At 41.2% G+C, this 25,483-nt stretch overlaps 2 protein-coding genes across 2 annotated transcripts; one reads left to right on the plus strand and one right to left on the minus strand.

Moving 5' to 3' along the window:
* Nucleotides 1–431: 431 nt before the first annotated feature.
* Nucleotides 432–21,103, minus strand: LOC143296425 (uncharacterized). The gene is made up of 15 exons (XM_076608343.1): nucleotides 20,986–21,103; nucleotides 18,513–18,654; nucleotides 16,744–16,798; nucleotides 15,886–16,054; nucleotides 15,003–15,174; nucleotides 13,595–13,819; nucleotides 11,542–11,703; nucleotides 10,283–10,456; nucleotides 9,151–9,205; nucleotides 7,310–7,446; nucleotides 6,178–6,245; nucleotides 5,574–5,642; nucleotides 3,630–3,767; nucleotides 2,058–2,718; nucleotides 432–506 (listed from the first exon to the last, which is right to left on the minus strand). Exons 2-15 carry the CDS (start codon nucleotides 18,631–18,633, stop codon nucleotides 448–450), a joined length of 2,265 nt encoding a protein of 754 aa, XP_076464458.1. The 5' UTR covers nucleotides 18,634–18,654; nucleotides 20,986–21,103; the 3' UTR covers nucleotides 432–447.
* Nucleotides 21,104–21,253: 150 nt separating this feature from the next.
* Nucleotides 21,254–24,191, plus strand: LOC143295706 (uncharacterized). The gene is made up of 3 exons (XM_076607329.1): nucleotides 21,254–21,486; nucleotides 22,177–22,332; nucleotides 23,889–24,191. The coding sequence occupies exons 1-3, from the start codon at nucleotides 21,351–21,353 to the stop codon at nucleotides 24,176–24,178; spliced, it is 582 nt and encodes a 193-aa protein (XP_076463444.1). The 5' UTR covers nucleotides 21,254–21,350; the 3' UTR covers nucleotides 24,179–24,191.
* The last annotated feature ends 1,292 nt before the right edge of the window (nucleotides 24,192–25,483 follow it).

The following is a 25,483-nucleotide window of genomic DNA, read 5'->3' on the forward strand; positions in this document are numbered from 1 at the left end:
GATGGGGAAGCCATGACGACAGGAAAGCCATGATGACAGGAAAGCCATGACGACAGGGAAGCCATGACGACAGGAAAGCCATGAGGACAGGGAAGCCATGACAACAGGGAAGCCATGATGACAGGGAAGCCATGATGATAAGGAAGCCATGATGACAGGGAAGCCATGACGACAGGGAAGCCATGATGACAGGGAAGCCATGATGACAGGGAAGCCATGATGACAGGGAAGCCATGACGACAGGGAAGCCATGACAACAGGGAAGCCATGATGACAGGGAAGCCATAGCGAAGGGGAAGCCATGATGACAGGGAAGCCATAGCGAAGGGGAAACCATGATGTCAGGAAAGCCATGACTATGGGGAAACCATGACATCAGGAAAGCCACAACTATGGGGAAGCCATTACCACCACTGCAGGAACACTTCAGCTGCTGACCACACTGCATCATGGAAGGGGCAGCTCTTTCCCCTCCTTCACTTTTCTGGACAACACACTGACGATGTCTGAAACAAAAACAGAGAAGGAATGAAAGAGCATTGATCAGTGGATCAGATCCGTGTACAACAGCAGAATACATTTACAATGAATTATGAAGACATTTGCAAAATAACAATAATGCATCAATGGCATATGTTTGCAAAAAAAGACCTCAACACCAATCACAAAAGACTAGGCAAACTCACACAAAGAAAGACATTACTGTTAATACTTGTATCAAAAACATGACGGAATGACTCACAGAAACACCGGAAGAAGGATACAGAAAAAAAAAAAACAGAGCAAGGAATCCCTTTGTTTAAGGAGGCTGCAAAATTTAAAGAGGGAGTTTTTAATCTTACAGAAATTAGAAAGACAATGACAGAATCAATCACAAAATTAAAGGGAAGTGGGGTGGGGGGGGAGGCAGATAAAGAGGGGGTGGGGGGGGCGGTGTCCAGAAGGAGTCATCATCATAATTACCATTACCGTCATCAGTGTGTCCTGACCTGACAGGAACCACCTGGAGGGTGGAGATGATCATATCCAGAAAGAGACATCATCATCATCATCATCATCAACATCAACACCACCATCATCAGTCATCAGTGTGTCCTGACCTGACCTGGAGGGGTGGAGGTGACCATGTCCAGAAAGAGACATCATCATCATCATCATCATCACCATAACAGTCATCAGTGTGTCCTGACCTGGCCTGGAGGGGTGGAGGTGGCCATGTCCAGAAAGAGACATCATCATCATCATCATCATTACCATAACAGTCATCAGTGTGTCCTGACCTGACCTGGAGGGGTGGAGGTGACCATGTCCAGAAAGAGACATCATCATCATCATTACCATAACAGTCATCAGTGTGTCCTGACCTGACCTGGAGGGGTGGAGGTGGCCATGTCCAGAAAGAGACATCATCATAATCATCATCATCACCATAACAGTCATCAGTGTGTCCTGACCTGACCTGGAGGGGTGGAGGTGACCATGTCCAGAAAGAGACATCATCATCATCATTACCATAACAGTCATCAGTGTGTCCTGACCTGACCTGGAGGTGACCATGTCCAGAAAGAGACATCATCATCATCATCACCATAACAGTCATCAGTGTGTCCTGACCTGACCTGGAGGGGTGGAGGTGACCATGTCCAGAAAGAGACATCATCATCATCATCATCATCACCATAACAGTCATCAGTGTGTCCTGACCTGACCTGGAGGGGTGGAGGTGACCATGTCCAGAAAGAGACATCATCATCATCATCATCATTACCATAACAGTCATCAGTGTGTCCTGACCTGACCTGGAGGGGTGGAGGTGACCATGTCCAGAAAGAGACATCATCATCATCATCATCATTACCATAACAGTCATCAGTGTGTCCTGACCTGACCTGGAGGGGTGGAGGTGACCATGTCCAGAAAGAGACATCATCATCATCATTACCATAACAGTCATCAGTGTGTCCTGACCTGACCTGGAGGGGTGGAGGTGACCATGTCCAGAAAGAGACATCATCATCATCATTACCATAACAGTCATCAGTGTGTCCTGACCTGACCTGGAGGGGTGGAGGTGACCATGTCCAGGAAGCCGCTGTCAGCAGGCTCCACCCACAGCAGAAGTCCAGGTCTGTGGGGGTTGGGCCTGGCACCCTCCTCCCTGTCCCCCATCAGGCTCACAGGGCAAGGAGGCACACTGTCTCCTTCCCCTTCCTTCCCACCACCTTCTCTCTGATGCTGCTGCTTCTGGAACCCCCCCACAGGACTCTCCCTGATGTTGCTGAGGTGCACAGACACCTGACCAGGACCAACACTGTCTTGTGCCGGGGGCATCTCCTCGTCCTGTGTGCTGGACGAACTGCCCTCTGTTTTTCTCTGCAGTGATCTGTGAGTGGTGGGGGTTTCTTGGTGTCCCGCGCTGTGGAACTCTTTCCCGTTCTGTTCAAAGCCATCTCCTTTGCTGTTGATGTGCACACTACGTCCATGCTCTACCCTCACCTGGTCAGTGCCGTCAGAGTGAAGACTGAGGTGTCTGGCCGAGGAGTCAGTGACAGGGGACTTGCGTGAGGAAGAGCGGTGAGCGTGGACACTGGCGTCTGTGTGATCAGTGTGACTGGTCAGCACCACCCCACTCTCCGCTCTGCTCTGTCCACTGCAGGCCGCCCCCCCGTTCCCTCCCCTCTGTGTTGGTTCCTCCACCCTCTCCTCTGCCTCCTGGCCCTGTCAACAGGACAGTCCCACACATACACACACAGAGCAGCTCTTCAGCACTCAGCCCCATACAACTGCATTTGTCACTGAATTGACACCAGCTGAAAAAAGTTTTGCTCGTCAGCATCTTGTACACATTCTGTCGATCGAAGAAACACGATTCAAATCACTATTTGCAAAGTGCAACGTTAGTTATGTCATTCTATTCCAGCCACTGAAAATCTGATAGTCATGTTCATTGGAATATCTGTGACACTGCATGAGTTTGTGAGAAAGAAGTGGCGTCTTTCAACATGCATGCATGTTTTCATTCAGAAGTCATATGCCACCTTCACTGTCTGTGTGTCTTAAAAATGAGTTTTTTTTCAACTTATAACTTCAGTACAAAATGAGCAGGCTTGGAAAGAGCTAAACATTACTCAACAAGGACCATAATTAAAAAACAATGCACACTGCAGTAAGAGATGCTAAGCAATGTCCTTTGGATCTATCTGGCCTTGAGTGCATGTACACATGTTTGTGCGCCTATTAAGAATGGATTTCCTCTCCAGAACTTTGCCAGAGGATTACACTAGCTATGTTGCCATGGGAAATTCTGCGGTGTGTGTCTTGCACATAGGACCTAGGTTTATCATCTCATCTGAATGATCAGATACTCAGTTTGGTTTTCTAGTCAGGACTTTTTAAAAATATTTTTTTAGCTGTCTCATCATCTGCACCATTTTTGTGACATAACTCCCAAGCCAGTCATTCTGTGTTCCCATATACAGCCACACCTGGGTTCATCTGCATCCAGCAATCAGAACTTGGGCAAAAAGGCAGGACCAGGATTTGAACCCAGACCTCGTGGACACTTTACTGGCAGATAACCATCTTAAACATTCTCCCACCTTCCTGTCCTGCAGGACAGCCTTACCCACCTGGTCATCAGAGCCAAGGATGGAAGACTCGCTCAAGGTGTCGGCCACAATCTCCTCTGAGTTGACTGTGTCGTGACTGCTGTTCATCCCCAGCAGGTCCTCATCCTCTTGGGGCAGCTCCACCGACGACAGGTTCCACTGGAAACCGTTCAACACCAGAGTCACTGCACTCTCCTCTACAGGCGCCTCTACACTTCTACATGAGAACTTATGACAATCTACACTTCTACATGAGAACTTATGACAATCCACACTTCTACATGAGAACTTATGACAATCTACACTTCGACATGAGAACTTATGACAATCTACACTTCTACATGAGAACTTATGACAATCTACACTTCTACATGAGAACTTATGGCAATCCACACTTCTACATGAGAACTTATGACAATCTACACTTCTACATGAGAACTTATGGCAATCTACACTTCAACGTGAGAACTTATGACAATCCACACTTCTACATGAGAACTTATGGCAATCTACACTTCTACATGAGAACTTATGGCAATCTACACTTCTACAGGAGAACTTATGACAATCCACACTTCTACATGAGAACTTATGGCAATCTACACTTCTACATGAGAACTTATGGCAATCTACACTTCGACACGAGAACTTATGGCTATCTACACTTCTACAGGAGAACTTATGACAATCCACACTTCTACAGGAGAACTTATGACAATCCACACTTCTTCATGAGAACTTATGACAATCCACACTTCTTCATGAGAACTTATGACAATCTACACTTCTATATGAGAACTTATGGCAATCTACACTTCTTCATGAGAACTCAATCTACACTTCTTCATGAGAACTTATGACAATCCACACTTCTACAGGAGAACTTATAACAATCTACACTTCGACATGAGAACTTATGGCAATCTACACTTCAACGTGAGAACTTATGACAATCCACACTTCTACATGAGAACTTATGGCAATCTACACTTCTACATGAGAACTTATGGCAATCTACACTTCTACAGGAGAACTTATGACAATCCACACTTCTACATGAGAACTTATGGCAATCTACACTTCTACATGAGAACTTATGGCAATCTACACTTCGACACGAGAACTTATGGCTATCTACATTTCTACAGGAGAACTTATGACAATCCACACTTCTACAGGAGAACTTATGACAATCCACACTTCTTCATGAGAACTTATGACAATCCACACTTCTTCATGAGAACTTATGACAATCCACACTTCTTCATGAGAACTTATGGCAATCTACACTTCGACATGAGAACTTATGACAATCTACACTTCTATATGAGAACTTATGGCAATCTACACTTCTTCATGAGAACTCAATCTACACTTCTTCATGAGAACTTATGACAATCCACACTTCTACATGAGAACTTATGGCAATCTACACTTTGACATGAGAACTTATGACAATCATTTTCTCATCAATCCATTTTCCACATTGCTACATATGACATTCCTTTTCTTACCAATCGTTTTTCGAAATGATATCTACACAAACTCTTGGAACACAGAGTAGACAGGAATGTTCAATTATAGTTCAAGACACAGGAAGATCTTATTAAAAATCTCTGCACAAATTGTCACAATTTCTAACTCCATGGAACAGGTATGATCTGTTCCCAATTTCCAGTCAACACAGTATGTGCAACACACTCCCATTTCGGTTTCATCTGCATGACAGACTGATTTCTCACGTTGCACAATTCTATTGCAATGGCCACATATGTATTTACTGTCTGAGCACCATTTTGATGTATCCACATACAAATAATAAAAATCAATTCCCTCCTGACAAAGATTTATAAAAGAAAAATATGTGTAACCTCCCCCCCCACCCCCCAAAACAACAACAACAACAACAAAAACCAAGGACCAGACATACAGATGTACAAAGAAAAAAAAAAGTGTGACACTCACCTTGAACTGGGAATGCTCTCCACAAGGCGTGCTGGTCAACACTCTGTCCCCAACACCCCCTGTCTTCCCCTGCACACAGCAAGGTTGATCAGCTGCAATTCACCAACCTCTCTGCCACGGACCAGTGTAAGTAAACAAGCATATGTGCTTCTTGGCATAAGTTTTCCAAAGGAAAGTAAACAGGTTCACAAAAACCTTTCTTCTTAAACATCTGAGAAAACAAAACAAAAAACCCAGAAAAACTAAGTTGCCCTTGCAGCTGGAACACATTTGTGTACATACTAAGCACCAAGATTCACAAAAGGGCAGCAATTGTGGCTAACTAAGCGGCAGTTAACATCAATTTCTGTAAGTTTGTTCCCATGCTGTCCAAACACACACACAGTTGCTGGCCTAAATTATCAAAATCCATTTCTTTGTGTACTCCAGTCCTCTCACTTTTAATTAAAACTATATACAATTAAAATTACACTGAGAATATTCACACCGAATAATTACTCTTGTTTTACAGAAAAACGGGTCACACCCTCACTGAACTTTCACAATGCAGATGAACTTTTTTTCTGGTCCTCAACTCAAACAGCCAGTCACTGTCCACACTGACCTGACTCGCCTCTCTGATGACTGGCCTCTCTTTGTCATGGTCTTCATTCAGGTCTATGGCCTCCGACACTGAAGCAGAATGGAAAGTTATCAGAGACCATGAACATTACTTCACAAACAACAAAGACTGTCTGCAACTGCTGAGTGGTTAATTAAAGCGCTGAATTTTCAGTTTGAAGGTCCTGGGTTTCAATCCCCATCACAGTGCCTGAAGGGCCGTTTAAAAGTAGAGATAGTGTGCAGACCTGCTATTGCCTGAACACCATTCATCTATCCATATTTAGATGCATGCAGAACATCAAATATGCACATTAAACATCCCACAATCTATGTTTGGTGGATTATAGAAACAAGAGACACATAGCTACCTACATGGCAAGGAAAAAATGGTCATACATGCTAAAGCCCACTCATACGTAAGTTAACATGGGAGTTACAGCCCTTGAACACAGAAGAGAATACGACAGATGACAAAGGCACACATTCTAGCACTGCCGCTCAGCACTTCTTATCAGCTGGCGTCATGGTCAATGCGAAGAAAAGAAAAACAACATTGCTTCAAACGTATGCACTGCAACACTGGTGGCAAACTGTGTTTAAAAAAGAACAGAAAAACAGTTTTGTTTCACACATCCGAACTGCAACAATGATGGCAACCTGTGTTGCAACAAGTACGGTAATATCCAGCTGAAGAAGTTAATCAGCTTTGGTTATTTTTCCCTGATGCCAAGCACTCAACCTTCCTTGTTCTTATGTGAACAATGGACAGCAGAGGTCTAGACATGTGTTCTCAGTAACATCCTGTCCCCTTTAACCGTAATGATAATGTTGTTGCTTTAAGGTTTGTCCATTACATCCAGAGAGAACACTGGACTTTTACACACTTTAAAGGTCTACACACAAACTGAGTCATAGAGGAAATGACGCGAGCCTTCCATGCATGCAAGGAAAGGAGACAGAGACAAAGTGAGTAGTGCTGCATAGAGAAGGTCTAGTCGTTTACATTCCTTGCCTAATAATGCCAGATTTATTTTTAGGGTTGCTGCAATCCTTGAACTTCAAAGCCAACTATGAGTCAAGAAGAGATCACTTCACCCATGTTGCAGTGACACCCTGCCCCGTGCCCCACTCACAGGCCTTTCTGATGGAAGACACGTCCAAGGGAGCGTCCCCAGCATCTGCCATGGGGGAGGCAAACAGCATGGTGGAGCACTTGGGGGGCACACCATGCCCTCGCATGCTCGCAAAACTCTGCGTCTTGCGTGGACCACTGCAAAAGTAAAAAACAACAATAAAACATAACAAAACACTCTCTAATGGGCTAAGGGTTAATGAAAGGTTCCATAATCTTTCAGGGTCACAAGGGCAGAGGAATCATATCCACTGTATTTAGGGCTCAGCAAAGGACGTTGGGGCCCAATCTTCTCCTGTTGCTGCTTTAACCTTCCCCAACCCAAGTCAGGTACCCATTCACACCTGGGAGGGGTAAGGAGAATTGGAGTAAAATGCCTTTCCCAAGTATCTCACTATCTTGTGTCAGATAAACAGGCAATTCAACAATATAAACTGACTGACTGCCCTGACTAGCACCAGGAATTTTCAAACAGATGGAGACAGACAGAGAGAAGTGAGAGAGGTCAACACCAAAGGAAAAGAAATCAGAATTGGACAGCATTCTCTGTCAGCAGTAAACATGGCTGACATTGACACTTGTGACAAGGAACCTGATCCTGATCCCTTGCAATACTGTACGCCTTGAAGTGCACCTTCTCGCTAATGGTGCCAACTGTAATATACAATACCGTACGCCTTGAAGTGCACCTTCTCGCTAATGGTGCCAACTGTAACATACAATACTGTACGCCTTGAAGTGCACTTCCTCGCTAATGGCACTAATTGTAACATACAATACTGTACGCCTTGAAGTGCACCTCCTCGCTAATGGCGCCAATTGTAACATACAATACTGTACGCCTTGAAGTGCACCTCCTTGCTAATGGTGCCAATTGTAACATACAATACTGTACGCCTTGAAGTGCACCTTCTCGCTAATGGCGCCAATTGTAACATAAGCTACTGGACATCCAATCCATGCACAAACATTCATTTGGCAAAAAATCTTGTTCAGCATGCATACAGGTTTTCACCATTGAAATCCTCCTTTTCCAAGACAACTGAGGCAGACAGCAGCAGGACAGTGTAATGAAAAAAAAAAAAGGTGAAGAAAACTCAGGATGATGTTCACTTACTGCGTTCACTTACTGCTTGCGATGGTGACTTACTACTCTGCAAACCCTTAGATACCGGTTTCATTTCACAAACATGTCACCTGCTCAGAGTCACACGAGGAAGGTAGGGCATGTTGTTTCACCTGCTGCTGAGGCAAGGTCAGACCAAAAAAGATATCCCTTAAATTTCAACACTATAAAAATTCACTGACAGGCGCCATAGCCGAATGGTTAAAGCGTTGGACTTTCGATCTGAGGGTCCCGGGTTCGAATCACTGTGACGGCGCCTGGTGGGTAAAAGGTGGAGATCTCCCAGGTCAACATATGTGCAGACCTGCCAGTGCCTGAACCTCCTTCGTGTGTATACGCAAACATAAGATCAAATACGCACGTTAAAGATCCTGTAATCCATGTCAGTGTTCGGTGGGTTATGGAAACAAGAACATACCCAGCATGCACACCCCCGAAAGCGGAGTATGGCTGCCTACATGGCGGGGTAAAAACGGTCATACGTGTAAAAAAGCCCCCTCGCGTATATGCGAGTGAACGTGGGAGTTGGAACCCACGAACGTAGAAGAAGAAAAAAATAAAAATTCACTGACATACCCAAACATTTCAATACTATAAAAACAAAGTCAGTGGAATGATTAACAAATAACAATGTGATATACACTTTATTGACAATACAACAGCAGCCAAAAGTTTTGATGACTATACAACAACAACTGAAAGTAAAAATGTCTTACCGTGGAGATACATCATGTGTTGGGGCGGATGGCGTTCGATGCAATCCTTGGAGATCTGTTATATACATTTACATCCATTATCATTATGTGTAAACGCCTCATCAAACATCACTGCCAGCAAAATCATCACAGAAAAAAGTGCTGTAAGGATCTTGAGCTAGATTTTGGCTGATGGCACAGACTGAAAAATGACCATGGCAACATCTGTAACAAGAAACACCAAATTACTGTTTACACCAAAGACGATTTTATTTCTGTAAACAGGGTGGAAACCCATCATTGGCAGTGTAAGTTCTGATGTGCCAAGGCCCTACGTTTTTCGAGGTGGACAAACTCCCATCATTGAATACTGAAAGAGTTTGACTATATGAATTAGTAAAGCACAGACTAACATCAGTAGCAGAATCAAAACCCCTCTTTCCAAAACTGACCTGAGCGTACAATCATTTATCCCCACTGCGATACTTCACATTTGTTTACACCTGCAAGAGTGCCGAGATACGGGTTGCCGAGTGAAACAGAGAAATCTAGAAAACAGAATGAATGATCACTTTTTTCCCCTCTCAGCATGGGGGTTAGGGAGGTATGTTAGCTCAAATAATTACCCCAACCTTTGACCTCTCACCTGCTCAATATATCATTATAAAGGGGATGAATTTTAAGGTCTTATTCATACCTACAATCTTACCAAGTTTGGTTCCTATGCATCTTGGCGTAGCCGAGAAAATGCCAATGTTAAAGTTTACCATGAACTCACACACTAACACGAAATTCTTACAATTACATACTCACTTTCTTTACATACCTGAGTAAAAAATGTTGTGCCTTATAGACCAGAGATTATGATACACATCTTTCAGAATCTTATTAGGAAGGTTTCGAATAAACAAACAAAAAAACAAACAAAAAAAACCCCACCAACATCAGGCAACCCCTAACTGGCTAAAACACAACAATGGATCTCTAAAAACTATGGACACACACACACACACACACACACGCATATATACTCCCACTAAAACCTAGTGTACTAATTATTCAATGATTGAGTGCATGCGTGTGTACTCGCATGTATGCATTCCCTGGCTGCCTGTCCTGTGTGTGCGTGTTGGCTGAAGGTGTGCACACTCACCAGGGTCGGTCCTGATGGGTGAGACGTGGGGTGTGTGCTGGAGGTGGGAGGGGGTGTGATGGGGGTGGACGGCAGTGGAGTGCAGGGGGTCCCGGTCACGGGACTTGAGCACCAGAGTGGGGGAACTGCTGGCCCTCTCCTTTCCTTGCCCGCCTCCTTTCCCCAAGGACTCCCCTGCCAACGACACAGTCAGCACTGCTGGATATATCACAGCCACGCCCACCCACACAACAGCGAATGGAAAGCGTGCACCCCTCCCACACTGATGTGTACATATAGGTATAGGTTGCTGGCCATGACTTTGGGACCAAATATGTGCGTCAAAGTCATATCAATTCTGTCCTCTTCTAGTGCAAGCACACTGGTGGCTGATGAGTATATGTATATTATAGTACTGGTGTATCAATACATCAGCGACATGTTTCCCCTTGTCTCAAACCGCAGATTCTTCACTCAACGAACCTTAACAATTCACAAACAACATTCTACTGTCCTCTTCATCTGATGTCACTGTCTGTACTCCCCATTCAATGAGTTTGTACATTCTGTACTGAAAATAAGTTATAAAAGGGACATATGTCAAACCTAAAAGCTGGGAGGTCCAAAACAATTTCTTGGTGTTCATGCGTCTAATGAGACAGGGTTTTAGACGTGGGTCTGCTGCCCTTTGCTGTGGACTCATGCCGCTGTGAAGCAACAGCCTGGTCCAGATGGTGGACAGCTTGTCATGGGTGATCTCAACACTACATGCACACGTTTCACTTCCTCCATTTCATACTACATGAAATATGTCACATTTTCATGTGCCCCTATGGGCTTTCCTTAAATAAACACGTCTTGTTTTGTCTCGCAATCTGTACTGTCTTGCTTCAACTGGACTCTTTCCCCTCATACGCTGTTCTTCATTATCGTCTTAAAGTCTAATACATTAAAACATGTATCGCACAAATAAAAAAAAATGTTGGTTTTGTGAAATGAAAGAGCCTGAAGAAATTGGGACAGCAAATTATTATGACACAAGTAATATTTACTTAAGACTGCTGGCACTGGGACTACAGATGAACCTCTGAGTAGACGTGTAAAGGAGAATCAAGATAAGCAGTGTGGGGGTAATGCCAGGGAAACTGTGAAGGTGACAGGACAGAAAATGTCTTTTTTTGGGACAGGGATTCTATTGGAGAAAAGTGTGGCATATGTACTTATGTGTGCATGTGTATGTGCGTAAATGTGTTTGCATGATATTTATGACAAAACTATACCTGCCAGTGCAGTGTTGGTGCCACCTTCAGTGTCTGTTGTCCAGGTGTAAACAGTTGTGTAGCTGCTGACTCCATCACCATTTTCTTCATCATCATTACCATCATCCTCACTGCTCTCTCCACCCTCTTCTTGCTCACAACACACTGCCTGTGGCCTTTTTACTGCAAGAGCCATCATTGTTAACATCAGTGTCATCATCATCATTATCATCACACTTCTCTATGATCAGCCAAATTTATATTGATGCAGCTCTGCCTTCCTGAAAAATCATATCCACCAGCAGATACCCTAGTTTTCAGCAGTCAGGCACATTTTTTCAGTTCCATCAAATGCAGCTTTTTTATATTGTTTCTTTTTTTCCCCCAGTCACCTTTGTAATAAACAAGAAGAGAAAAAAGAAAAATAAGAGTGAAAATAAAAGATTACTACAGTAACAGTGATCACCAAATCTTTACCTATCATAAGCTGATAAATGATGAAAGCCCCAATCCATGTTTCACACTTAGCTCATGCTACATTCTCATATCCTTTACCCCCTTAAAAGTTTTCATCAAATCACCAGTGTCAGAAGTCATCATGCCCTTATATCTTTCTATTAAACAAATGTTGTATGTCACCTTTCTACTGCAATACACATCATCTCCTATCATTGTCATCAGCACAAATCTCTCTACACTCATGAGTTCATCCAGTTCATAGGCCTTTCTCACCCAGCACACATTAATCATTTCCTTAGGACAGAAAAAGCTTCCTGCCCCTGTCTCCACACATGACAAAACAGTCAGTGGGGAATGGGGGTAAGGAGAGGGGTCAATGATGGCCTAGAGGTAACGTGTCCGCCTTGGAAGCAAGAGAACCTGAGCACGCTGGTTCAAATCACGGCTCAGCCGCCAATATTTTCTCCCCATCCACTAGACCTGGAGTGGTGGTCTGGACGCTAGTCATTCGGATGAGATGATAAACCGAGGTCCTGTGTGCAGCATGCACTTAGCGCACGTAAAAGAACCCACGGCAACAAAAGGGTTGTTCCTGGCAAAATTATGTAGAAAAATCCATTTCGATAGGAAAAACAAATAAAACTGCATGCAGGAAAAAATACAAAAAAAAATGGGTGGCGCTGTAGTGTAGCGATGCGCTCTCCCTGGGGAGAGCAGCCCGAATTTCACACAGAGAAACCTGTTGTGATAAAAAGAAATACTAATACAAATACAAAATGCCTAATGCATAAACTGTGGGAAAGAATATCAGCATATCAACTTGCCAATGCATCATGTTGCAGTTTTAAGAGAATTAATATTACCATCATTATCACACCATTATCGTATCATTCAAATCTGATGCAGGGATTTTCTTGTCATGCGTTGATTTTCTTGCACCCTCCCCTCTTTTTTTCTTCTTTTCCATATCTACTTTTAATCTGTTACATCTACCATCATCAGTCACACTGCTGAAACCACTCTCAAGTGGAAAATCAATTTTTTACAGGTCTATTAATGTCTTATTTCAAACAGAAATGCTGCATTGTACACCACAAGTTTCAGTTTCAAGGTGGTGTCAAACCATGCAGACTAAACCATACATGCTACACATCTGCTTTAAATACTAAAACGATTTTTTGAAAAAAGGAAGCAGATGCCTGAACTTTACACAGACCTTGAGAGCCTACCAATGAGAACTTAAAATTTGTGAAATCTTAAATTTTTTTTTTTTTAAACATAAGTAATTATAACAGTATAAAAAACTGAGGCAAAAAACCCAACAAAAACCAACAACAAAAAAACCCCAAAACAATTATGTCAACAAACAGAAGTACATTTATATATAATAAAAATTTTTTTTAAAAAAGGATTAAAAAAAAACAAAAAAAAAAAACCACACAGAAAGTAACTAACTACACACAAGAATGAAAGTAGGCCATGTTCAGTTAGTCAGCTAGTGCACACTCTCACACATACAGAACCACACCACACCCACACCCTCCCACAAACTGATACTCCAAGACAACAACACGAAGAGAACAAACACGTACAAGGTGAAGAGAAATGAAATTACCTGAGGAAAGAGGCAGACAGGCCCTGATCTTGACAAAGGAGTGCTGTCGGACCCCTACAGGGGTAGACGGCCGAGGCCGCAGGCATGGCCGCTCAGTCAGTTCCCCACTGGACTGGTGCAGCTCCTTCGCTGGGAAACTGTCTGACATGGATTCCAGCCACTGGCTGCAGGACAAACTGGTTTCCTTGTGCACCAAGCTCCAGTTGAAGGACTGTTTCCTCAAGTCTGCTCACGATCATTAAGTAACACAAGCCTGAGTTTAGAAAAAAGCTTTTTGTCTGGCATCTTTACGATTAAGATAAATGTACTTAAAAAAACAACAACAAATAAACAAACAAAACAACAAGCCAAGTTTGGTCTATCTTGTATTATTATTATTTCTTTTTACCCCCCAAAACGTAGTATGGCTGCCTACAAGGCGGGGTAAAAACGGTCATACACGTAAAAGCCCACTTGTGTACATACAAGTGAACGTTTGAATAGCAGCCCACGAACAAGTTCTTCTTCTCGTTTGTCAGATGGACACCTGAGTCTACGCGATTAACACAGCTGTATTATCATTTTAACACAGAAAGAGAAGCATAACTTTTCAGCAAGCACAATGATAGTGTATTCAGTGTAACTCCGTGTGGTCCATCCAGAAAAAGAAATGTGGATGATTCACTGTTGCCTTTCCTGGCAACTGATCAATGTGAAAAGACAATCAATTGACAGCTGGGCCATGCCCGTTTTACCCCGCCCTCTGGCCTCCAACCTCTTGTCTTACATTACTCCTCTATTTCTCCTCCCCCTCTACTCAAATTATGTACAAAGTACTGTGCCTTCAATGTCAGTCATGGTCACTTGCTCAGAAATGATGTCTGATTGGACAGGTGGACTGAAGAAAGAGTTGGATGTTGTTGTCAGTTTTGTCACGGTCTTTGTCATCACCTTTGAGTTCGCATGAATCGTAAGACAAGACAGATCCATCTCTGATAATTATACTTGTACGTAATCATCAGCACAGCTTGCAAGGTTGTGTAAATCCACTGGCTTGGACCACTGTCTTCACTTGACAAAGTGTCCAAAGCTTTTCTGGCATGTGAGGCAAACCCTCTTTACACACGCACTCCAAGTGGTCCAGTATGCAAATCATTATTGAGACAAAGGCGGTCTTCCACCCGACAAATGCTCACTCAAATAGTAAGTTTACAATCCGGACATTTAAAACTATTCAGAGTCTGTTTATTTCATTAAACCTAACTGCAATGAAGGTAAAATCAATATACATGCAGAATGTCAGTGGACGTCTTATAGGCACTATTTTGCAGGACATCAGTTGATATCTTACATGCACTCCACCAGTAAATTAATAATAAGTAATAAACAAGAATAAAAAGTTTGGGACAGCATGAGGAAAAGGACTGACTTCGGAAAGTCTCAATGCTGGGGTACAGGGGTGAGGTGGCCACAGGTGTTGACGGTCGGGTGGCAGCTGAGGGACGCCCCACAGGTTTCTGAATCTTGAGGTGCAAACTGCTCTTCGGGCCTCCTCTCTTGGACCCCCTGGCCCGAGGCTTGCACACCGCTGGCTTGGATTTCTGTGCACACCATCAGCACAAGGTGTCATCACACATCAATTAATCACCACACTGTGTAAACAAACAAAAAACAAAACAAAAAAAGATTTGGGCCTGCTACAAAGAAATAAAAAACTACGGAATGCGATTAATTAATCAGAGTACTTGTATGCATAATCCAACATGTCATATCCTTCCAATGACGCATCAAATCAAAATAATTAATCATGTGCGTAACACACTGTTCAATAATTCATGAACTGGTCAACATACACATGCTTAATCCACAGACAGACAGTGCAGAACCAGATTCAGTCATTGATGCAAGACAAAGTATCCGTATAATTGCACAGAGAGAGGCTGGTCCAGGCTGTGGGTTGGGGAGGCAGGCATTCACACAACAAATCACACGCAATACAAAGTAAGAAGAGAGAATGAGTCAGGGAAGTCGCTCGTATCAGAAAATCAAATAATACTTTAACAAAATGTCTACAACCACCAGTACGTGTGATTGGACATTAAACCAAATTCCTCCTCCTCCTTATGGGAAGGCAGGCAACAACCATAACATTTTTTATATAAAGCACATACTTAGTGATATACTATCATGCAATGGCCACACACATAAACTTATTACGAGTGTGTGCACAATACATGTCAATGCATGAGCGCACACACACACACACACACACACACACACACACAGAACACTATAACTCCTAGGACCTTTACCTTTGGGAAGCTCTCCTCTACGCACAGAGACTCAAAGAGCGGGCAGGGAGAATTGCTCAGACTGGCTGCAGGGTTACCGACACGGTCTGGCGAAGATTCCATCATCTCCACCCCTTCCTTTCCCGTGCTGCGCTCAACAGCTTCCATTGGTTCTGCCCTCTGCAGTCTCCTTCAGCAATGCCCCAAAAAGAATAATCAACATGTCATTCAGAACAACGAACATGTCTCAAAAAATGTGACTGTGTACATTTTCTGGTCTGAATTACAATAAGTACTAAACTGAAGTGCCCTTCAACTTGAAATGAAACCAAGGTTCAAACAGACACAACACATGATTTTATCATAATGTTTTTCAAGCCTTACATTTTTTTTTTTTAAGTAAATGACAAAAAATACCACATATTTCTGCCTTCCAAAGAAAGATGAAATACAGACATGATAAACACAATGCAAAAATTAAAAGCACACATGCAAAATTCTACATGGAGTTATTCTTTTAAGGTGCCTTTTTTCACAACTTTCTGAACCATCCTAATTGGTATTCTTTCATTTCTTTGCTTATCACTTACTGCAGTAGTTGATACACCTTAAAATCAATTCCTGTTCTTTGGATATTTTTCTGCATATTCTGATTTCACCAGTGCCACACCATTTTTCTTTTCATTCCTTTTCTACTTTAAATGACTGACAGAATACCTGGATCACTGCATAAAATAAACATCAACATGTGTCCAACCCTAAACCAAGAACAGCACACCAGCTTAAAATAATGAGCAGATTAAGTGAAAACTGAAACAAAGCTTGGCAAGTATTTCTCAAGATAAAATATAAGACACCCATGAAGAGGCTCAAACATACCTGTTTCCTTCACCATGACTGGCTGGATTGGTGTCACAATTTAACTTGGGCATACCTGGTGATAATAGCAATGCATTATAAGTGTGCAAATTTGGTTGTTGTTTTTTTTTTTTTTTTAAGGAAAGGAAAAAGAGGACAACATAAACTGGTTCTTCCAATTTATATTTTGTTTTCCCATTAAGTGTAGTATCTATAAATTATTTTTTTCTTTTTATCACCAGCTTTTGTTGTCAGACTTTTGTTAGATGGATCATTCTGTGGAGTGGTCCTGTCCCCACAGGGATACTACTATCCACACAGAAGAAGAGATGAATGAAATGGAAATTGAACACCAGAAAACAGCATTCAAACCCCCTTTTCTATAGAGACTGATTTTTTTTTTTACCATCCCAGTTAACAAATACAATACTGAAATGCCTAGAATTAGAAATGTAGAATGTAAGACACCAGAGTTCAACAACACCTAACCGGTAACCGCCACAAGAACTTCACTGACCAAGGTGTGGAAACATTCCATGCACTGAACACCAAACTAAAGACTCTGGCCATTTGAAATGATATACTTAAAGTAAAAACACTATAGCAGATCCTGGAAACCATAGAATTCTCAAGAGCCATCATTCAATGGAGATACTGGATACAAACTCAGGAAACTGTCTTCATCTGTGAAAAAATACTTGCACCAATTGATCCTGACCACAGCCATCAGCGACAAAAAACAACAACAAAACAAAAACAAAACAAAAAAAACAACAAAACCAGCCAACCAAAAACAACAAAAAGAACCATTTCACAGAACAGTTAACAGCTGCATACATAATGCAGATTATCCATGGTGACACTTCCATTCTCTTTTAATTCCTTCTTCAGAAAATCAAAGACTGAAGAAAGAGTTTAAATTTCTGTCTCTTCCTCTTTCATACACACAAACTCAAGAAATAATTATGATGGCAGTCTACATGACTAGGACTTTTAATCCTAGTTTAGTAATCATATCAATTCTTTTAGTGGTATAGATCTATTTCCTGAAATAAAATAAACCCTAAAAAAGAATAAATGAAGAGTCTGTTACAGAGTTTTCTCCAGCTGAGACTCTAAGCTTACAAAAATTGTATTTCAGATCTAGATTCACTGGTAAACATACTGAGCTTCCCTGTAGTCTGCACTGAATTCAGTTTCAAATTTTGAATGGAATCTACCATGATGATATAATGAAAGTGTACAAAAACTGAGTATCACATCTTCAGACTGCTAACAGACCGCTGGAGAGTTCTGTGGCCATCTTGGATCTTGTACATGCATATCAAACTTTTACTCCAAATCACAAACAATGCCAAAAGCAATCAACACAAGCAAAAGCAGCAAACATATGTGCTGTCCTCCATTTCTTCAGCTGATAGCCTCCATTGCTAAACCAAACTGTACAATATATGCGCAGTCAAAAAGAACAAAAAATGAAGCAAAAAGCCCAAGAAAGAAGCCTTCTGTTTCGCACTTTCTTTCTCTCTCTATGATCTATCGCCTCGTTGCTCGAAATTTTGGAGAGCCAATCAACTTTGAGAGCACTGATCATGTAACACACCTCTGTAAGTCATGTAAACACAGAACTCTCTAGTGGTCTATTTGATGCAGAAAATAGAACGCAAACACACACACACAAAAAACAACAACAAAAAAACTCTGACAATCATGGTAGCAACAGGCTGTTCTTTCAGTTTCAAATTCTATCTTTGCCTGACCTTGTTGGCAATGTTATCTTTAAAGTTTACCTTTTGTATCCTGGGATACTTTGTCAAACAGATCAGAAAGCAGTTTGGACTGTTGAGTTTTGTACTTGAGAGAGTACCGATCATAGGTTTTGGTACTCTTTAGGCTGTCCATCACTGACATAGTTCAATCGTTTACTTGAATCTGCAACAGAGTATTACTCATGTAACCATTTCTTTGAGTTTGATATAAAAATAAGCATAACAATAAACATGCTGCTTAACATGTTTAAAAGCAAGTCAGATATAACTGGACAGAAATAAACCTCATTCAAACCGGAAAGAAATGCAGGTAATATATTAAGTAAATAAACTGCTATTAATATAATACCAACACCCATATAAGTTCACTTTTACTGAACACGTTATACCCCATGACCATGGGAATAATTTTAGCAAACAATTCAAAGTGTGCACCAAACCTTAACACAATAAGATTAAAAACTTGTCAAGCACGATATGTGATACTGATTATGTGGCATGCTTCCACTGCTTTGGAGAGCAGTTATATTAGTAATAGTATAGTATAGTATAGTATAGTATAGCATAGTATAGTATAGCATAGTTTTGTATAGTAGTATTTCAGCTTAACTTAGGCTGCAAGGCCTTTTGCTGATCTTTTGATCAGAGCTAAGTTACCTAACTGTGGAGTTAATTCTAAACGATCTTTTGATCGTATCTAAGCTTCAGCTGAGTCTGTAACTGAGTGGTGGGTGGCAGCGGGCACGACTTCGGTGGTTCAGAGCGGATGGCGAAGGTCTCTGCAGAACATGTGGTCTTTGAAGTCATGGTCTGTCATATTTTTGAAGCTGTTGAGTGTTTTTGCATTTACCACATTGTTGTCCAAGTTGTTCCAATTGTCCACTGCTCTGATCGTGAAAAAGTTTTGTCAGAGACTCATGCTGCAGAACTGTTTCTTGAGTTTGTAACTGTGACCCCTGGTGGGTCCATTTGGATTTAGAATGAAAGGAGAGGCGCACTTCTACAGTCCATGCGTATATTTGTATATCTCAATTAAATCACCTCTTATTCTTCTACTGGGTTACCAGTAATTTTCTGCCTCTTCTCACAGTCCACGTTGTGTAGTCCAGGAATACACTTTGTAGCCCAACATAGTACATTTTCAATTTGGTTCTTGTATTTTTCATAATATGGCCCCCAAGCACAGTTCGCGAACTCAAAGTAAAAACAATTCAAAGTGTGCACCAAACCTTAACACAATAAGATTAAAAACTTGTCGAGCATGATATGTGATATTGATTATGTCGCGTGCTTCCATTACCTTGTTGTTTTATCTATAATAATAATAATAATAAAGATAAAAAGGAAAGTAGTAGTAGTAGTAGTAGTAGTAGTAGTGTAGGCACTGGCATTTGATTGCCTAGGCCTCACAGCCTTTTTTATGTCCCCTTCAATATTGGTCTCCTTTTATTTGTGGGATACATATATGTTTTCTTTTACATGTTCTGCAAAATCACTCATCAAAGTTAGTAAATTTTTCTTTTAAATTGATGTTCATGTCAAGGAGATTTTTGAACACATTAGTATTTTGTGCAAGTTTAGTTTCGATTGCTAGTGCATTCCATATTTGTGCAATTCTGTTAGCTAATGAATTTTTCCTTAGGTTAGTATTAGAGTGCTCTTTACAAATTTTCATCATTGAATTTCTTGTACTCTCAAAATCTTACATTCTAAAAATATTATTCACATTGACTTCATTATAGCAATTTAACATTTTGTATGTTTCTATTAAACCCCCTCTTAGCCTTCTCCCCTTTAATGAATGCAGATTTAAGTATATAAGTCTCTGCTGATAGCTCATAGATTTGCATTCTTTTAATATTTTAGTTGCTCTTCTTTGTACCCTTTCTACAGCTATAGTCTCTTGAGGTATGGGTGCCACACAATATTACTATATTCCACTTGTGACCTAACTAATGCTTTATACAGTTTAAGAAATATATCTTTATCTAAATACATAAATGTTCTCTTAATTATTCCTATCATCTGGTTGGCTTTATTTATTATATTCTGTATATGTATGTCAAAAGACAGTTTATTATCAGAAACTATGCCAAGGTCTTTCTCACTTTGACATTTTTCAATGTCCTGAGTGGTTTCTTCAATTATCATATGGTATTTGTTTTCTGGATTTTTTCTTCCCATGTGCATTACTTTACACTTTGATAGTTAAAACTTAAAATATAGATTCCATCTATCAGTCCAGTCTTGTAACTTATAGCCTATAAGTTATAAAGGGAATCAAACCACAATGCAACCCACAATTGAAGCAAATGCAATCGTTTTAATTCGAGAAAGGGCGTAAAAGGACCGGGAGGCTTATGAAATGTATTCCAACTGCCTGCCCGTACTTCTCCCATAAATTTGCTTTCGAAATCAGATATCCATGAGATGTCCAATTAAAAAAAAAATCACAAAGAGATCAATAATGAATCACGAACGAACATATACTTACATACTTCTAATCTCCTTCCAATTCAGCACCGAAAAAAACTAAAACAACCCAACAACAAAATAAAACACAACTTCAATAAGTTAAATAAACTGTCAAGTAGTCTTCTCCCTAACGGCAGGCCGTGCGCCTCTGACTGACGGAAGCTGCTGTTTTCGGCAACTCTGCGAAAATAAAATAAAATGAATTTGATTGGATAAAACCGCTCGAGGTTTGCAGACGACAGCTTGGCTGGCTGATATCTGGCTGTGACGTCACGGAGTGCACCGGCGCTCTTATTTCAAATACAGTGCAAAATAGTTTCTCAGTCGGAAACATTTCCTGTTTACGAAGAGCGGGTGCGCATAGTTTGGCAGAATGAGAAAATAATGGCGAGTGGCCGTTACCCGGTTCATGAATCACCGTGTCAGTTTGTTCCGGCCACACCCTCACTTTTCCAACAGAGGTGTCGTAGATCTAGATCCCCGGCTGCAGAAGTTCCAGCCTCGCCGTTCAGCATACATTGTGAATGTGATTTATTTGTGTCCGTTCGAAGGCATTATTGAATTGTCATGCGATTTTCAGTTTGGGACATGCACTAATTATGGTTGTTTGTAGTCATGTGATTTTGAGCAGTGAAACATAGGTCAGTTTAGGGAGAACAAAACAGCAAGATAGCACACACATTCACACACACACACACACTCTCTCTCTCTCACATGCGCACACATTGAGTTATTTCTCTTGTTACATTAACAACGATGTACATCTCTTTCAGTTTACGAAGTCTGTTTTAAGTAATTTTCCATCAGAGATAGACATTTCAGGTATGTTTGACAGAACGTTTGTGAGTGTACTTAAAAAAAAGTTTTGTTTATTGTAGTCCATGCTGATTTTGTGTAGCTGCTTGATAAAATACTCTAATCAGCTCGTCAAAGTGCAATTAAATCAGTCATGAATATTGGGGCAAACGTCGTCAATATATCCGACAGTGCAGTCAATGGTGGTGTGTTCTTTGAATTTTTGGGGTTTTTTTTTTCAACAATTTTGTAATTCCCCATCATTCACCCATCCATTACACAAATCTTACATTCATACATCAACATCTTCCTGCTGTGGTCATTATACAGTACTTTGAAATTAATTGACACTTGCATCTGTTCTCCATCTGTTGCACTCACAGTGACATGTACTATAGCGTGGACTTTATTTCAGATAACAGCTCACCCAGTCCACTTCTTGGGCCATTAACTGTCCAGGGTGGCATTGCAAGCCTTGCTCAGGCAGGAACAAGAGTTCGTGCCACGGAGATGGAGTATGGTGAACAGGTCCTGTTTTTGCAAGACATGTCTAGCACTCCCGTGTTTACAGGTAGGTACATGTATTTAGAAATGTGGTTTTTCTAAGATATGGGAGGGAGGAGAGGCCAAGGCAGGGGAGGAGCAATGGATAGCGTGCCATGGTTATGTGGATAGGATTGTGGGTTAACTGGTATGTGGAGTGGAGTGATGGCCTAGAGGTAACGCGTCCGCCTAGGAAGCAAGAGAATCTGAGCGCGCTGGTTCGAATCACAGCTCGGCCACCAATATTTTCTCCCCCTCCACTAGACCTTGAGTGGTGTCCTGGACACTAGTCATTCGGATGAGACGATAAAGTGAGGTCCCGTGTGCAGCATGCACTTATTGCACGTAAAAGAACCCATGATAAGATAAGAAAAACAAATCAAACTGCATGCAGGAAAAAAAAAAAGAGTGGATCTGTAATGTAGCGATACGCTCTCCCTGGGGAGAGCAACCTGAATTTCACACAGAGAAATCTGTTGTGATAAAAAGGAATACAAATACTAAAATGTGTTTTCATGGTGGGCGAGTGGCCGTTACCAAGTGGGCAAAATACTGCCATCTGGATCAATCTGATCATGTTGAAATGTTGGTGCCATAGGAATGGGACACAAAAAATGGGTTTGATTTTATTCAAGGGATTACGGTTACTTCTCATTCTTCAAACTGAGCAAATGAAATGTTGTGAGTGTGCGTGTGTGCATGTAAGTTGGTGGATTGGCGGACTTTATTGCAGAATGCTCAGGTGGAGTTGGTTCTACTGACTTCTGTGGACTTTCTCTAAAATTTTACTTCCGACAGATGTTTTCACTGAACAAGTAAAGCCACATATAAAAACAAATCACTGTAGAAAATAAATCTTCAGAGAAAAGTGTTTAAACCCCACCAGTGTTTCCATTTGGATTTCAACAAAGTGGATAGGTATACCAGTAAAATATTTGAGGACAGTCTGGTTTGGTGTATTGCAATGGTGCTACATAGAGCTGAAGCATATGGCAAAAAAAAAGAAAACAAAAGAAAACAGAAAGGGAGGTGGGGGGTGGGGCTCTTAAGATGCACACATAATTGTGGTAATCCTCAAAACAACCAGTTTACAAAACATACACATTGATGTGTGTTTATGTGTGTGTGTGTGTGCGTGCGTGAGCCAGTGATCCAGCTTCTTTACAAAGCTGTATGCACTGAGAGAGAGAAAGAGAGAGAGATCGAGTGGCCAGGGTTCTTTTCCACTTTTTTTGCAAGCTTGCAACTCCTGAGTTTACCATGAAGATATCAGGGAGCACAGACAGTACGTTATGTGGGTCAAGCTGCTGTTTTGGCCATAATTATTTAATTTGTCTCACTGATGGGGTAGTGGTGTTGGTTTTTTTTTCTCTTTGTTTTTTTCTTTCTTTCTTTTTTATTGGACAATCAACGAGCCAACATTGAACAAGTTCAAGCCACACCTGTTACGAAAGCAAGATCAACACAAGACATGTGACAGTTGACCTCATCATTGTTGGGTAAGTGGTGGTTTGTTTATGTCATTGTTGGGTAAGTGGTGGTTTGTTTATTTGTTTCTTTTGGATGAGTTTTTTTTTTTTCCAGACCCTCAACGAACCAACATCGAACAGCAAGTTCCAGCCACACCTGTTAGGAACACAAGATCAACACAAGATATGTCCGGGTTGACCTCATCTTTGTCGCCACCATCTCCAGAAAATCTTGATGACAGATTGGTCCCTAACTGTGATGTCAGCAGGGAGCCCAGCCAATTGCGAGGCAAGAAGCAGAAGCAACGTTCTCGTATGTTGCTTTCTTCCCATAGTCTGCCTGGACAGTCTGAGGATGAACGCTTCAGTCTGTTTTCTGGATCAGATGATGACATTTTCCTGTAAAGAAATGCCTGCTGCAAAGACACTGTATAAACTGGAAGTGATGGGGGTCGGGTGGTAAGTGGGAGGTGTGTGTGTGTGGGGGGGGGTGGAGTGGGTGGTGGCAGGGGGGGTAGTGTTAATTTGAAATAACATGTTTTATTAATAATGGAGGCAAGTTTGAGTGCGTTTGCTGTTTTTGTTGGGTTTTATTTATTTACCACTTAAGGGTTATAATAATTAGAATGTCTTTTTATTGTTTCAGCTCAATTCTTTTGCGTTTGGTCATAGACATTTTTTGTCTCTGTTTTACCTTTGAATAATGCAGTAATATGTTCTGTTTGTTGCCATTCATTGATGCTGCTTCATAAAAGCTTCCCCCACCCCCCATGTAATCTCCACACAGTGATATGATCATAATATATAGGCCTGCAAGCGAGACCATGTTGTGTATTCATCATTGTTTCTATCTGTTTGAGATGTGTGTCTGCACTGCCCAGATTCATCATTCTGTCACTTTTGGAGATGTGATGACTGACATGTACAGCCTTGTCATTGCTCAAGCTGCCAGCATGACTTTAAAGAACATGCATGAAAGAATTATTTTCATGGCAGTTACAACACATGTCAGTTTATATCGGCTCTGAAAACTGACAGAAACATTTTATGAACAAAAGACATCTCAGGATCCACCGCAGACACACACACACACACGCGTGCACAAATTCACTCACACACACACCGAAGTTATCTGTTGGCAAGTGTTGTTTTATCAAAGGGCTCGTAGTGTAAATCGTGTTTTCAAGTTGATACCACTGGAATACTTTTATGACTGCACACACAGTTTACAATCGACATGTCAGTGAAATAGAAAAACTGTAAGTAAAAAAAAAAAAAAAAAAAAAGAAAGAAAAAAAGACTTTTTATTACCAACATATCAAAACCTCCATTGGAACTTTTTAAACAATTTGATAGCACACGGTGATTTCAGTTCAGGCACACAAATTACACAGTGATTGCAAATCGCACACATTGATTACAAATCGTACACAGTTATTAAAATCACACAACCAGAGTTCGATTTTTGTCTCAAACTGCATAGTCACAAACAAATTTCATCAAGAAAATGTGACAGTGGTCACAATATTTCTTTCGTCACTTGATACAGTGTAGTTATGGAAGAAAAACAGCTGGGCTAATACATGAAATAAGACATCATGAAATAAAACAAACTTATAATATTAACAAATGGAAAAGAAAAGAAAAATGATAGAGACCAATCTGATTATGTTTTAACTGCACAGATCGCTCACCTTTATTCTAAAAAAA

This window comes from Babylonia areolata, chromosome 21 (genome assembly GCF_041734735.1).
Source record: "Babylonia areolata isolate BAREFJ2019XMU chromosome 21, ASM4173473v1, whole genome shotgun sequence".
Taxonomy (NCBI): domain Eukaryota; kingdom Metazoa; phylum Mollusca; class Gastropoda; order Neogastropoda; family Buccinidae; genus Babylonia; species Babylonia areolata.

Coding starts and splice junctions, on each gene's coding strand:
- LOC143296425 (XM_076608343.1), bottom strand. CDS start 18,633: ATGTCAGTGATGGACAGCCTAAAGAGTACCAAAACCTATGATCGGTAC. Junction 9,206..10,282: donor ACCCATCAGGACCGACCCTG/GTGAGTGTGCAC, acceptor TGTATATAACAG/ATCTCCAAGGATTGCATCGA. Junction 507..2,057: donor GGTCACCTCCACCCCTCCAG/GTCAGGTCAGGA, acceptor TTTTTGTTTCAG/ACATCGTCAGTGTGTTGTCC.
- LOC143295706 (XM_076607329.1), top strand. CDS start 21,351: ATGGCGAGTGGCCGTTACCCGGTTCATGAATCACCGTGTCAGTTTGTT. Junction 21,487..22,176: donor CTCGCCGTTCAGCATACATT/GTGAATGTGATT, acceptor ACTTTATTTCAG/ATAACAGCTCACCCAGTCCA. Junction 22,333..23,888: donor TAGCACTCCCGTGTTTACAG/GTAGGTACATGT, acceptor TTTTTTTTCCAG/ACCCTCAACGAACCAACATC.